The sequence below is a fragment of the Thermobia domestica genome, chromosome 14, assembly GCF_964235325.1.
Source record: "Thermobia domestica chromosome 14, izTheDome1.hap1.1, whole genome shotgun sequence".
Taxonomy (NCBI): domain Eukaryota; kingdom Metazoa; phylum Arthropoda; class Insecta; order Zygentoma; family Lepismatidae; genus Thermobia; species Thermobia domestica.
Window position 1 is genome coordinate 171,301,574 of NC_137467.1, and position 12,895 is coordinate 171,314,468.

Consider the following 12,895-nt stretch of genomic DNA (forward strand, 5'->3'; position numbering starts at 1 on the left):
TTGAAAATATTGATAATTTGAATACGGCTAATTGTAACCTTTTATGTGTCCATAATAATTCTGAAATTTAAATTTCATAATAAAATGCATTTTTTAGTACTGTTCATCTTTGACCGCTCGGGCAAGTCCCGTAGAGTTTTAGCTGCTTTGTTTGACGAAAGTGGGTAAAAAAAAGAAACTGCTGTATCGATAAAATACATGAATACATTGTCCCTGAGAAATACAAAGTTTCTCAGCGTTGGATTTGGGCGTTACTATGCGCTTTTATCTACTTGAGAATATATCGAATAAGTATGTCTCATGATTCACAATCTGCAATAAATATTTCTAACAGGATTTTAGAATTTTAGATTTCTGGGCTTTCGGCATCTAAGGCCATTTAGCCCTTCTCGTTTTGAGGGATGACGTCTCTCGGCAAGCACACAATACGAGGAAAGGGAAGGAAGAACGGATGTGGGAAGGAAGGACGCGGTCTGGAACCTACTAGTTAGGTACCAACCCGGCATTTGTCTGGTGTGAATGAGGAAAACCCAGGAAAACCTCATTCAGGATGGTGGGTCTGAAAAAGCTTTTTCGACCAAGTACCCCCACAGTGAATCGAGCTTCGGACCACTTGCAGAGAAGGCGAGAGCATTAGCGACTACGCTACGCGGGGCCACAAACATTTCTAACTGATTACAATGAACAATATAAGGAGTTGATAAACGTTTTAGGTCAACGATATACACACAAAAAAAAAGTTCGAAAAATAATTACAACCCGACAAAGCCAAGGGGTGCCTCGAAGGCACCATGGTCCACTTTTAATGCCATTATTCTTAATAGATATTTCGTCTCGTGTCCTACGCTCTAGAATTCTCCTATCTCTTTGAAATACACCCTCTGATTGCGTTTCCTATACATTTTTTATTTTACCTCAGAAAAATAGGGTTATTTTTATACTAACGTAAAAGGCCCAAGGGGCTTGTACCTCTGGGGCTCCTATTGAAATATGTACTTTTCTAATTATTTGATACTGTTTATTTTTTAATTATCATTGACAAATGATTGCACAACAAAGTAGTGACTGTCCTTTTCTATTGATGACGGAAAATAAAAATTGTCGCGGTGGGTTCAGGTGGCTTGTATATGCAGCAGAATGTCTCACATGGTACATTCACGAAGTGTCCCCACAGGATTCACGTAAAACTGATTTAAATGCAAAGTTCTCCGCGGCTCAAAGTGTATTGTACTAATTTTAGCGGCCCATACGGGTAATTTGCATATTTATGAGTCTTCATATACCTGGAATTCAATCATACACTACTATAACGTTCGGTCACAAAATTGCTTTTAGTTTCTTTAGATGTAACTAAACATGAATGTGGGCATATGCAAAACAAATTGGATCAAGTACTACTTCTCTGACACGTGTTATCCACACCGGCAGCCATCTTGAGTCCGCCATATTGGATTCTACATTCAGATTTTCAAATGTGAATAGGTGCATGTGATACGTCAAATTCATATACAATTTTCTCGGAAATTCATTGGCGTATTGATTTTTACGGTAGCTTGTACCATTTGCGAGATATTACATGTTAAATCCTTCCAGGCACTTTGCGAATAGACATTGCAGAGTAATATCAGTTACGCTTCGGTTTTGACGTTGACAAATCAAAACAATTTCTAACTAGAAAAGTACTGTATGTATAAACAAACTCTCTACAACATTGGTGTCATAATCTTACAACATTTGTGAATGATTGTTATTATTTTCAGGTTATAACAAGGAAGTATTGTATTACGAACAAAATGCCTAATGTAACTCGTGGCCAAAACACCAAGTCGAGGCTTGACAGTGTGCAATGTATTCAGAAGGTGGTCGTCCCAGTTTCTCTGCCAGTGCTGAAGGAGACGACAGTCGATTGCAGGGCGAAGGTCTGAGCTGGAAAGCGGTGACTGATAGTCAGTTCAATACTTGCAGCTTCCTTGGCAACACAGTCAGCACGCCCGTTCCCTGGAATACCAGCATGGTCAAACACCCACCAAATTGTACATCGCAGGCTGCTAGACGTAGGAAGTAGCAGGAAAGTAGAATTTGCTGAACTATAGGGTGCACAGTTGACGCATCAGTGAGACTACATAGAGCACTGCTGGAATCAGAGCACAAGAGAACATGCCGAAGATGGCGTCGACGAATATAATGCAGAGTCTCCAAAATAGCAACCAATTCAGCAGTGAAGATAGTGGTAGTAGAATGGAGCTTGAACCAGCGCTATGATCATCCGTGACGAAGACACAGCCAACAGAATCCTCATGCTTCGAACCATCTGTGTAGAAGACAGTGAAGCTGAGGTACTAATCCAGAAAAGAGGAGAACTCCTGACAAAATTCTTGATTGCTGGTGACAGACTTCTTAAACTGCGTTAGATGAAGGCTGACGACTGGTAGAACAGTTCACGGAAGAATGGGCAGAAATCCCAATGGACAAATTGCAGGGACATCCAGTCCAAGAGAAGCCACAAGGTCTATAGCACGAATGCCAAAAGGCCGAGTAGCAGTAGGTCGTGCTTGATATGTCATAGCGAGCACCACCCTCAAAGGCGAAGACCGAAGGATGGTCAGTTAGGGTACGGACATAAATCTAGTAGCGCAGGAATAGGCAGTTCCGACGGTATGAAAGAGATGGTTCATGAGCCTCAACATAGAGACCAGGAATAGGGCTGGTTCGGAATGCTCCAAGCGTTAAACGAAGGCCAAGATGATGAACAGTATCCAGATAACGAAGCATGGAATGTCGAGCAGAACCACATGCAACACAGCCATAATCCAGTTGTGAGCGGATGAGGCTACGATATAGACGCAGCATCACCACACGGTCAGCACCCCACATGGAACGGAGACAGTGATACTTAAGGTCTTGAATATGAACAGCCCAAGTGAGGCATCTATCAAACTGCAGGCCCAGAAAACAAACATGGTCCACATAGGATGGGGGAGAGCAGCCAAGGTACAGCTCAGGGTCATAGGCACAATGACGAAGGCGACAAAAATGAACGCAGTGTGTTTTCATGAGAGAGTTGAAACCAGTACTGGCAGACCATTGATGGAGGTGGTTGAGCGCTAGCTGCAGCTGTTGAGTAATAGTACGAACATCACGTGAGTTACAGTAAATCGTAAAGTCATCCACATAAAACAGCCCATGAAGCTGCTGAAGAAGAGTCCAAATTTTCAGAACAATTTTGTGGAAAAATCTGGACACAAATTTCGGCCATCACAAGTTCCGTTTCTGTAATCTGAATCTTTCACAGTCATTCGTCTTGTACATTACTGACTCGTATAGCGAGAATATATTGCATTATTTAGAACAAATTTGATACATCTGCTTTCTAGAAAAACGTACTCAATAACTTACAACAATTATTATCAAGTATTGATAATATAGATTTCAAAACATAGAATGGGGCCGCGGTGGCTCAGTGGTAGAGCGTTAACCCCTTGTGCGTGCAGTCCATGGTTCGATCCCAGTTCGTGCCAAATGGACTTTGTGGTGGGCAAACACCATGTGCGTGGATTTTCTCGGGGTTCTCCCATTTCTTTCCAATTTATTCATTCCACCAATGCATTCATTTCTCATTATCACCATCTCCTTCAGCCTAGCCGGCATAACCGTGGGATGTAAAACTTAAAGATTTCCTTTCATTTTCAAAATAGAGAACTCATTGCACAGTTCATTTGCATCGAAACTAATTATAAGTTTCATCCCCGTATCTGCTAAATCATTAAACGAAAAAAGTGTTGATGCTATGCGATAATACATGCGCAACAATTAAAAGAATTCAAGCCTTTTCTTATAATAAAAAAAAAATATAATCCTTGTGTATAACTAATAACAACTAAATACAATATATGAGTTGTGCCTTTTCAAAACTCGCCTTATTCATTTTAGTAAATTTTTCAGAAAACGTAAAACACTCCTTGTTATTTAATTTTCTAATCTCAGTACACGAAAATTTGACTATTGCTTCTCTGTAGTCCTAGAAATTGCTTTAGAATTTCATTTTAAAATATTAATGTGCATATACTATGAAAAAAAATCCTTTGAAAACTGAAAATAGCAAGTTTTGTACGGGCAATATGGATAAGGCAAGTTATGTTGCGGAAATTTAGGTTAGGTTTGGTAAATGTAGGTAAAATTAAATAAAAAGGTTTTAGTCAATGTAGTATTTATTAAATTTACGCAATATTGTCTTAATAAAACAAGGGTTTCTTTAATTTTCGTCTAGTTTAGAGAAGTAAGAAGTTCAATACTGTACGCAGGTTACATTGAACAGCTATCATTAGTTAAGTTATAGTAAAACTCAACAAAAGTATAATATAGTGAACCAGCTACCATTAGTTTGTGGCCCAGAGATTTATAAAGCTGCAAAATCAGTATTGGATCAAAGTTTCAAGACAATCTGGGTCACAATCTGATAGTTCACACTCGGGATTTTCAGAAGAGCAATCTCTTTACTGTACAACTCAAAGAAAATTTTGTGGAACCTCAGGACATCAGTTGCGCTGTCCATGTTTCCTCATAATACGAATTGACAGTATTGTATTTTTGATTCGAATTGACAGTATATGATATTGTATTTTCTCTTACTTGAATCTCAGTGTTTCTTCCTTACTCATTAATATGCACAGACTACGTTATATGAGTGCTTGGAACTAAATTAAGTGTTTTCTTCAATTATTTATGGAAATACTGCGCTGTGGCAGGATAGACCAGACTGCCAAGTGTGTGAACAACTCAGTGGTGCTAACTTACCATTCAGCCAGTTCTTATCTAAAAATTTTCACAACAAAGTTATCGTAATGTTTTTGTACATTGTGGCCAGTGATAATTCTTTCAACATCTAATTTGCATATCCATACAGGTGGCTTGACCTGAGTACATTTTAAAATAACTACCAACATTGAGCAGTCGGTCAACCCAGCTCACATCTAGAACACCTGAACTCTAGAAGCTTTCTCCGTGTATCGAGACAACCGACATGTTTGTTTAACTCAATATAGAATTACGCAAAGGGGCATGAGCTAGTAGCCGATCAAGGACTGCTTTCACGGCCAGCCCCCGCTTAGTGAAGTCCCGGGTCCATAGACTCAGTGCGTATAAGTAGTACAGGTACTCCCATGTCCTAGTTCTACATAGTGCGACTGTCTACGTTTATCCTGTTGGATATGGATTTTTCTTGCACCAGCCAGGAACTTATGTCGTGGGATTACTTTAGTGTTACCCCACAGTATTAACCCCCACGTGCATTAGTGAGTGTTGTGAGAAAAGTATTTGTGGTGAACCCAAAAATATAATATTTCATCCACACACATATATATATATATATATGTGATATAAAAGTAAAGGGCTATAACGTCGACAAATGTGAAATGTAATTTTATATTAGTGGAAATAGTTACGTGTTTACGTCTAGATCAGCATTTAGTATTGTGATTGTTTTTCTTCTACTTTCTTTTCATAGTGCATTTAATAAATAAGCATAGTATTATTCTATTTAATGTGTTTTCGTTGCATGTGTGAATGATATTTTTGTGGTCTGAGCGATCATCTGGATGTCCGTGGATATTTCGAGACGAGACATCCGAACCTCCCCGTGCTTGACGCTCATCTTATTGTTGAGACCGGAGGGCGATCCGGGAAAAGTTCTATAATTCCTTTCTGGAAATGTTTTTTTATGTCTTAACCAGGTAAGTTCAGGTTTCCTAAAAGTACTCGTTGGTGGGACAACAGGGGGCAGAACCAAAAAGCGATTACATAGCCAGTGGCGTAGCCCACGGACGTCGATTTTGGAGGCCAACGAGGCCCGCCCCCCCCCCCCCCCCAAATTTTATTTCGTCCCTTCAAGATCTGGATATCTTCACTTGGATATTTGAAATGAAACAGATACCTGAACGCCCCAAAATTATACAGAAATCGGTTCAATTAGTGCAGCCAGAGGACAGAATGACCTGGATGTTCCATTTGTGATTCCGATGTTACGACGTTATTTTTATAATTAATCACAGAAAAAATGTACACTCATGTTAATAAAAAAACTTACTTTTCAGAAGCTGTATATTTAGCGCTTCGTAAAATTGCAGCAAACTAGTTATATGATGTATTTCCGTCTTTTTTAGCTCCTTCTCTGTAGCATATGCGTCAGAATTCACCATCTGCGGATACGAATACAAACCGGTACAAAAGTAGATGTTTTAAGCTTTTACTGACGAGGAAACCGATTCAAGTACAACACGAAATTGTGGACGAGTTTATGCGCAAAGGAAGTGTTTTTTTGTATACAATTAAACCCATTAGAGGGAAAAACCTTCGATCTCAACCGTTCCGGAGATATAGAGGAATGAGGAGAAGGTTGGTGCTCCGATATTTTGCGAATTTTCGGCTATGTTGCGAGTGAATATGTTTGAAAATTGCATTGAGACGTTAAAAAAGATGCATCAGGATGGAATAAAAGTGGCGTTGAATGTTGAGGTGAGTGGCGTAGCTTTTACCCGGGGCCAGAGAAAGAAGGAGCTTAAGGAATAACAAACGCCATTGACACGAAAAACAAGATTGTATGATATTACATGCTAATATATCATGTCGTTAGTTCGTAGAAAATGAGAAAAGGTGATATAAAAGTGTATTATTTACATAGCCAAAGGAACAGAGACGTTATTGTGTGAACAAAAATACAATGTTATATCCTGTGCAAAAGTGCTATAGAAAAACAAATTAAATAATATGAATCATAAACACATATTGTTGCAAATATAAGTACGACAATGTGTAGTTGTGTGACATATACTATATTAAAACTCAATGTATGGGTCAATAAGCAAAAATAGTATCTTCAACTTAAAAAGCGAAAACCAGTACGCCTTATATACTGTATATCATACAGTTTCGATCGGTTGGTTAATAATTGTAGAAATTATAAATGTTTGGAAAGTTCAGATAGCCACCATTTTTAAATTTTTCATCCTATTTGACTGATAATACTTTTATTCGATTCAGCGTACCAAGAAACCTGAACATAAATACCTGACACGCCTATTTCAGGCAACAATGGAACTCTGGTATTTTCGCCTTCTCAGTCCAGAACTTTTTTTTTTTTTTTTTTTTAAGGGACTCTTTGGTTTTGTAACCCTCATGTCTAAGGCGATGTATTACTACAGTTGCCTGGATGAAGGAATTATTCATTTTTAAAAAGACACTTTCACTTGTACTAACGCTACATATCCAAAAATTCGCAAAAATATCGGAGCACCAGCCTTCCCCTTATTTCTCTATATCTCCGGAACGGTTAAGATCAAGGGTTTTTCCCTCTAATAGGTTTAATTGTACACAAAAGCACTTCGTTTGCGAACAAACTCGTCCAAAATTTCGTGTCACACTTGAATCGGTTTCCTCGTGAGCTCTTGCTTAGCTTATATTTTTTTTTAAGGCATGGTTCCCATTTTTCTCGCACGAATTGAAGTTATGCAAGAGCTTTTCGCCAAACTACAATATTTGGTCACCAATGGCGATCATATATATATCTAGTCTTACTATAAATACTGTTCCAAAGTTTTAAGTACACTCATATCCAAAATGATTGTCGCATCCCTGTAACTGTCTTCTTGTAAGAATATAATTTGATAGTGATTTTGCAGGGTACTTTTAATACTGATACTATGTGTATAATCGGGAAATGTATATTTGTGCTAAATTTCATAGGAAAAGAATTATAAATACGGAAATTAGAATGACTAAAATAAAATGTTGTTAAATGGACAAAAAAGTTTTATTTTCGTTTTATTGTTCTTATTTACTGCTCTTTTGACATGAAATTTGCCACATACATGTCTTTGCCGATTATACAGATACTAACATTATAAGAATTTGCCGATTATACAGATACTAACATTATAAGAAATACCAGGCGAATTTGTTATCAAATTATATTTCTACAACAACATATTTATAGACATGCAACAATAATTTTGGACATGAGTGTACATTGACACAAAATGGTTAAAAAATATTTTAATATCCTAATAATATGAATTACATGGATATATTATGAATCAAAATCAGAAATAACTATTCAAAACGGCCATCAATTAGCATGCACACAGTCCTTAAGACTTTGTGGCCACTCATGAATTGCATTACGCAACACATCAACTGGAAAATCCTCAGCGGCCTTCCGAAGGGACTGTATTAAACTTTCAATATTGGATGTCTCTTCTTGCAAACCATATCCTGATGCTTGGACCAGAATTTGTGGTCCAAGGTTTAGATCCAGACTAGGTGGAAATGAAGTCCGGAACATTTGCCTCTAGCTACTATTGAGTTGTCCGTGTCTTGTTTATTGGGGCTTAGTCCTCAGTTCTGTCGCTGCAAGCTTCATTCTGTCTTCTGGTACACTTTGGCTGACGTTTTGTCCCCGTTTTCACAGAAATGGAGCTCCCTTGTGCCCTCATAGCTCACATCTCACTACACCATGACTGAGACAGGGTGCTGACCCTTCTGGATTCTTGGAGCCTTTTCACCAGCTTCTCTAGAGGATGTGGCATGTATCCTGGCATTTTGGGCACTGAAAGTCTCCTCAACAGTGAAAATCTTTTCATCAGTGAAAAACATTCGACGGTACCCATTTGCTGCGTAACGTTTTAGTAAGCGTTTGGCTTTTAGCAGCCTCTGACGCTTCAGTTCATCAGATGCCCTTTGCGTTGTTTGTAAGCATGGAAATCCTAGTTCAGTCCGTAACTCCTTGAACACTTACACCTGACACCTTTACGCTTTTTCAGGTCACCCAACAATGACTCATGCTTCACGATCCCGCTCTTGACTTCGCTCGGAAGTACAGCCACCCTCAAAAGTTGGCGAGTGTTCTGGGCGCAGCCTTAATCTTACCTCTGTGCCTTAGAAACAAGGGATAAAGCAAAAATCATCATCACATGGTTAACTTTTCAGGTAAAAACTGTATTTCATTTAGTTCTAGTTACAGGGCGTTATCATCATTTAAATAAAATAACATTTTAACTTTTTTAAGTTCTGATTTTTTCATAGCTATATCCAAACCACAAATAAAAACTTTATCAACAGTAAAATCCATTTGCACTATGAAATATAAATCTCACTTTTTTTGTATATGTATATAATATATATATAAGATGTACATTTAAAAGCACTGATAAATACTGTTTCGACTAAAAATATATATATGATTGTATGAGTTTTTAACAAAATATCACCTTACACTTGTAAAATAATACTACACTCACAAAAGAAGAATAAAAGAGTATTTCCCCCACAGATAAGACCGTTTTTTATTATTATTATTTTATTAAAAACTATTTTTCCTCATTTGTCTAAAGACAGCATCAAAAACCTCAGTTTTCGGTCTATCTGTAAGTTTTCTTAAAAGTTTCTATTGATATCTCTTGAAAAAGGCTTATTACTTTAACTCTCCCATAAAGGCCTTTATGAACAGTTTGTTTACGGTGAAACAGTACGCAATGTCTATTTAAAAAAAAAAAATCACCAACCGAAAAAAAAAGACACTGGTATGAAAAAATACAAACCCCATTTTTATTGCTTTATTTTGCCTCTTTTTCTACCGAAAAAAAAGTTGGTATAAGTTATTATTTTTTTTTAATCAAAACCAAAATACGTCAGAATACTATGCAATCACTGCATAAAACTTTTATCAACTTCTAGGATACACGATGGGGCATATTATGACGCAGAATCGGTAATAATAACAAGTTAAAACATTTCTCTTCTAGTCTATTAAAGTTACTATGTCATGACGTCTTGTTTTTGTGCTTCCTAGAAAATCGAAAGTTTAACTTTCTTTTCTTTTTCTTCTCGTGTTCCTCGACTGTAGAATTCGAATCGGTGGAGTACGTCTCCTCATCCAAAGACGGGGCCAACTCCATTGTTTTCCTAATTGTAGCAGCGCTCGCTGCATTCGAGATCCTCGCCGAGAGGCAGCTTTCTGATTGGGACATTTTCTGTGGTACAACCTACGAAAAAACAGTTATTAGTCACAACGAAAAATGCAAATCAATGTTTGTAAAAACAAATTGTTACCAGAAAGTAATACAGCACTTATTCTGATATGCCTTAAAACGCTCTGATCATGCGAGTTGAGAAAAACTTACCACACAGTTATTCCACAAGTTATCATTGGGATGCAGATTCTACAAAGGAACTTTCTTCAAAACTTGCGGATTTCATTTGGGTTTAGAATTTCTAACTAAGTCCGATTTTCATGCGGTTTGTGGCAAATCATCAAGGATGAATGCAAGATTTATGGGACTATGTTCACTGATTTAAATTCATCCGGAGTAATATCAACCACACCTTAAAAAAAACAGAAAATATTCGCCAGTGTACTTTACAACTGGAATGAAGTTTTGGATATTTGAAGCGAAATTGCAGAATACAAATTAGGTGTTAATGACAACAAACTAAGCGTTAGTGATAACACCCATAAATTACATATTGAATAGCTATAACCGGTTTCTTGCGACAAACAATGGAGAGATTTCTTGGGATACCTAAAGAGTTGATAACTAACATCTTCCACAACACTCGCCTGCGGAATCCGATGCTTCTCTCTTGATTGGGAGAATCTTGATTGATAACTCGGAAGTAATTTCCACTACTTAACTGCAGGATTGATACCGTAAATACCACCGGAAATACTGTGCTCTATTGACCTGATGATGTACGGTTTCCGTTTAGGGCTCTGCCGAGCTATTTGAGCTAGTGGTAAGCTTCAGTGTGCGATGTTTAGATAGAAAATGACACACCTGATCTTACCTGAAACTCCTGGCAGATGATACCCTTCACTTGTTTTTATTATTATTATTATATTGTCTATTGAATTCTTATTGTCTTTGTTTCATGTACCTTGTTATACCTATTTCTGTGTATTTTTATATATTTTTTTTTGTAATATGTTCATTTTTATTATTTTCATTATATTTTACTTCTTCATAATACATCATGGTCTAGTCAATAGTTATTTAATTGAGGTTATGTTGTAACTTTACTTTACAATTTAGCTTGTATCAAGCTCATGTGCTAATCTTTTATTTTGTATTTGGTCGAGATGATTTGATGTATTTTAATTTACTTATTTTGTTTTATTTGTATTTCCTTTGTAATCTTTCATTGTATACTATTGTACATTATGACCATCTTGGCTTCGGCTGTGGTCTTAACTATCAATAAATTCAAATTATTATTATTATTATTATTATTATTATTACTAATCTCAAGGTGCAGTGTTCAGCATTCCAGAGATAGGTTTATTGCGTCAACAATGCTCTTCTCTTTTCAACTTCCACAAGATAAACACCACAATCGATTTAGGCCAGTTAATTTTTGCACCTATTTCCCTACTGTACCAGAGGTTGCAGCCAACAACTATGCTTCCGCAGTCCTTGAGCTATGTACTCGGCGCCAGTGTACACTGAAGTTTGTATATGTGTTCTGAACCGGCAACATAAAATAACGTGCCTGAGTAGGGTGTGCCCATCTGTCTATCGTAAGCGTGTCCAATTATGTTGCTGGTTATGCATATAATATACAAAAGATGATTTGTTTTCATCAAAACAAATTGAAGTGTTGTTTACCTTCCTAAGATATTCAACCGCACCGCCATCGATCATGCTCGGTTGATGGCTACAGACACGGTTCGTTGCAGCTGTACCCGGGATATATTGTCCCACTCCTACTTGCAGGCGTGTTCTAGAGTTAATTTTCTGTGCGAACCAGACGTAATAAATGGTGCCGCTTGAGAACTCCTAGCGTGGGGCTAGCGCCTGGACTCTTAATGGACTATCATCGAACGAAACAGCATGAATAGCAATTGAGTTGCCATTCGCTGATAGAAAGTCAACGATGCTCTGACCGTGTGACTTGAACAGGGTGTCTACAAGTTTTGAGAAACCAAATTTCTTGACCTTTCTCGAGATTTTTCGAATTTTCTTGGCCAGGTACTATAGTATTTTAGGGTATTTTTTAAATCCCCTACCAATGGCCGGTTAAGATGAAAGCTAAAGGAATTATACACGTTCGTCTTAGCAACTTGTAATTAATAAAGACTGCACATATAATTTGCAGCGTCCATTGCAACTTACATAGTCCTCAAGTGACAACCTGTTTTGAAATACCCCGGGTGAAACTACCCATCAATTCATTTGCTGTGCCACGACAAGGAATTTCCGATGTCCAGTACCTTCTTGACACTATGTTCGATTGGTCATCCCAAAACCTAATAACAAAATCCGTCTCTGACATCTTTGAGCTACTTTATTTAAGCTCTAATCAACGGAAGCTACAAAAAAGTTTTTCTTCTTTACTTCATCAACAAGCTTATTCTGAAAAAATGGGTCAAGCCCGTATGTAACAACATACGAAACTTTTTGCATCCTGTGCATCTTACTGCAATTATGTTTATCATGGAACGTAAGTGCAAACAAGTTTGTTGTATTACCACTACTTTTGCTCGAAGAATGGCTCATTACTTTATATAGAGCCCACAAAATCTTAACTTTTGTGACATCATCCTTTATAAGAAAACTGTGTTATGTGCACTTTACCCCACAGGTTCATGAACAGTGTCTTCAGATATTCTTCCAAAATAAGAAGGTAAAACTGCAGATGGTACATTTACAGTTTGTTGTACAAAGGAACTGAAGCACATGAAAATTATGTAGAGGCAGTTTGCTTCACTGGTGGAACTGACAAAACAGGGAGTTTGTTGCATTGGTGGAGCTGATTCAGAACCATTTTGCTGCACTAGTGGAACTGGAGCAACATTACTGAAGTTCAGCTGAGACTGTTTACCACTAATGAGAGCACCAACGAGTTT

At 37.5% G+C, this 12,895-nt stretch overlaps 1 protein-coding gene across 2 annotated transcripts in view; it reads right to left on the reverse strand.

Annotated features, from left to right (window-relative positions):
* Nucleotides 1-8,967: 8,967 nt before the first annotated feature.
* Stim (stromal interaction molecule) overlaps nucleotides 8,968-12,895 on the reverse strand; it is a 193,308-nt gene continuing 189,380 nt past the window's right edge. For both annotated transcript variants that reach the window (XM_081739177.1, XM_081739176.1), the window contains one exon: nucleotides 8,968-10,034. In XM_081739177.1, the coding sequence (XP_081595303.1) occupies nucleotides 9,813-10,034 (222 nt within the window). In that variant the 3' untranslated portion in view covers nucleotides 8,968-9,812. The remainder of the gene's footprint in view (nucleotides 10,035-12,895) is intronic.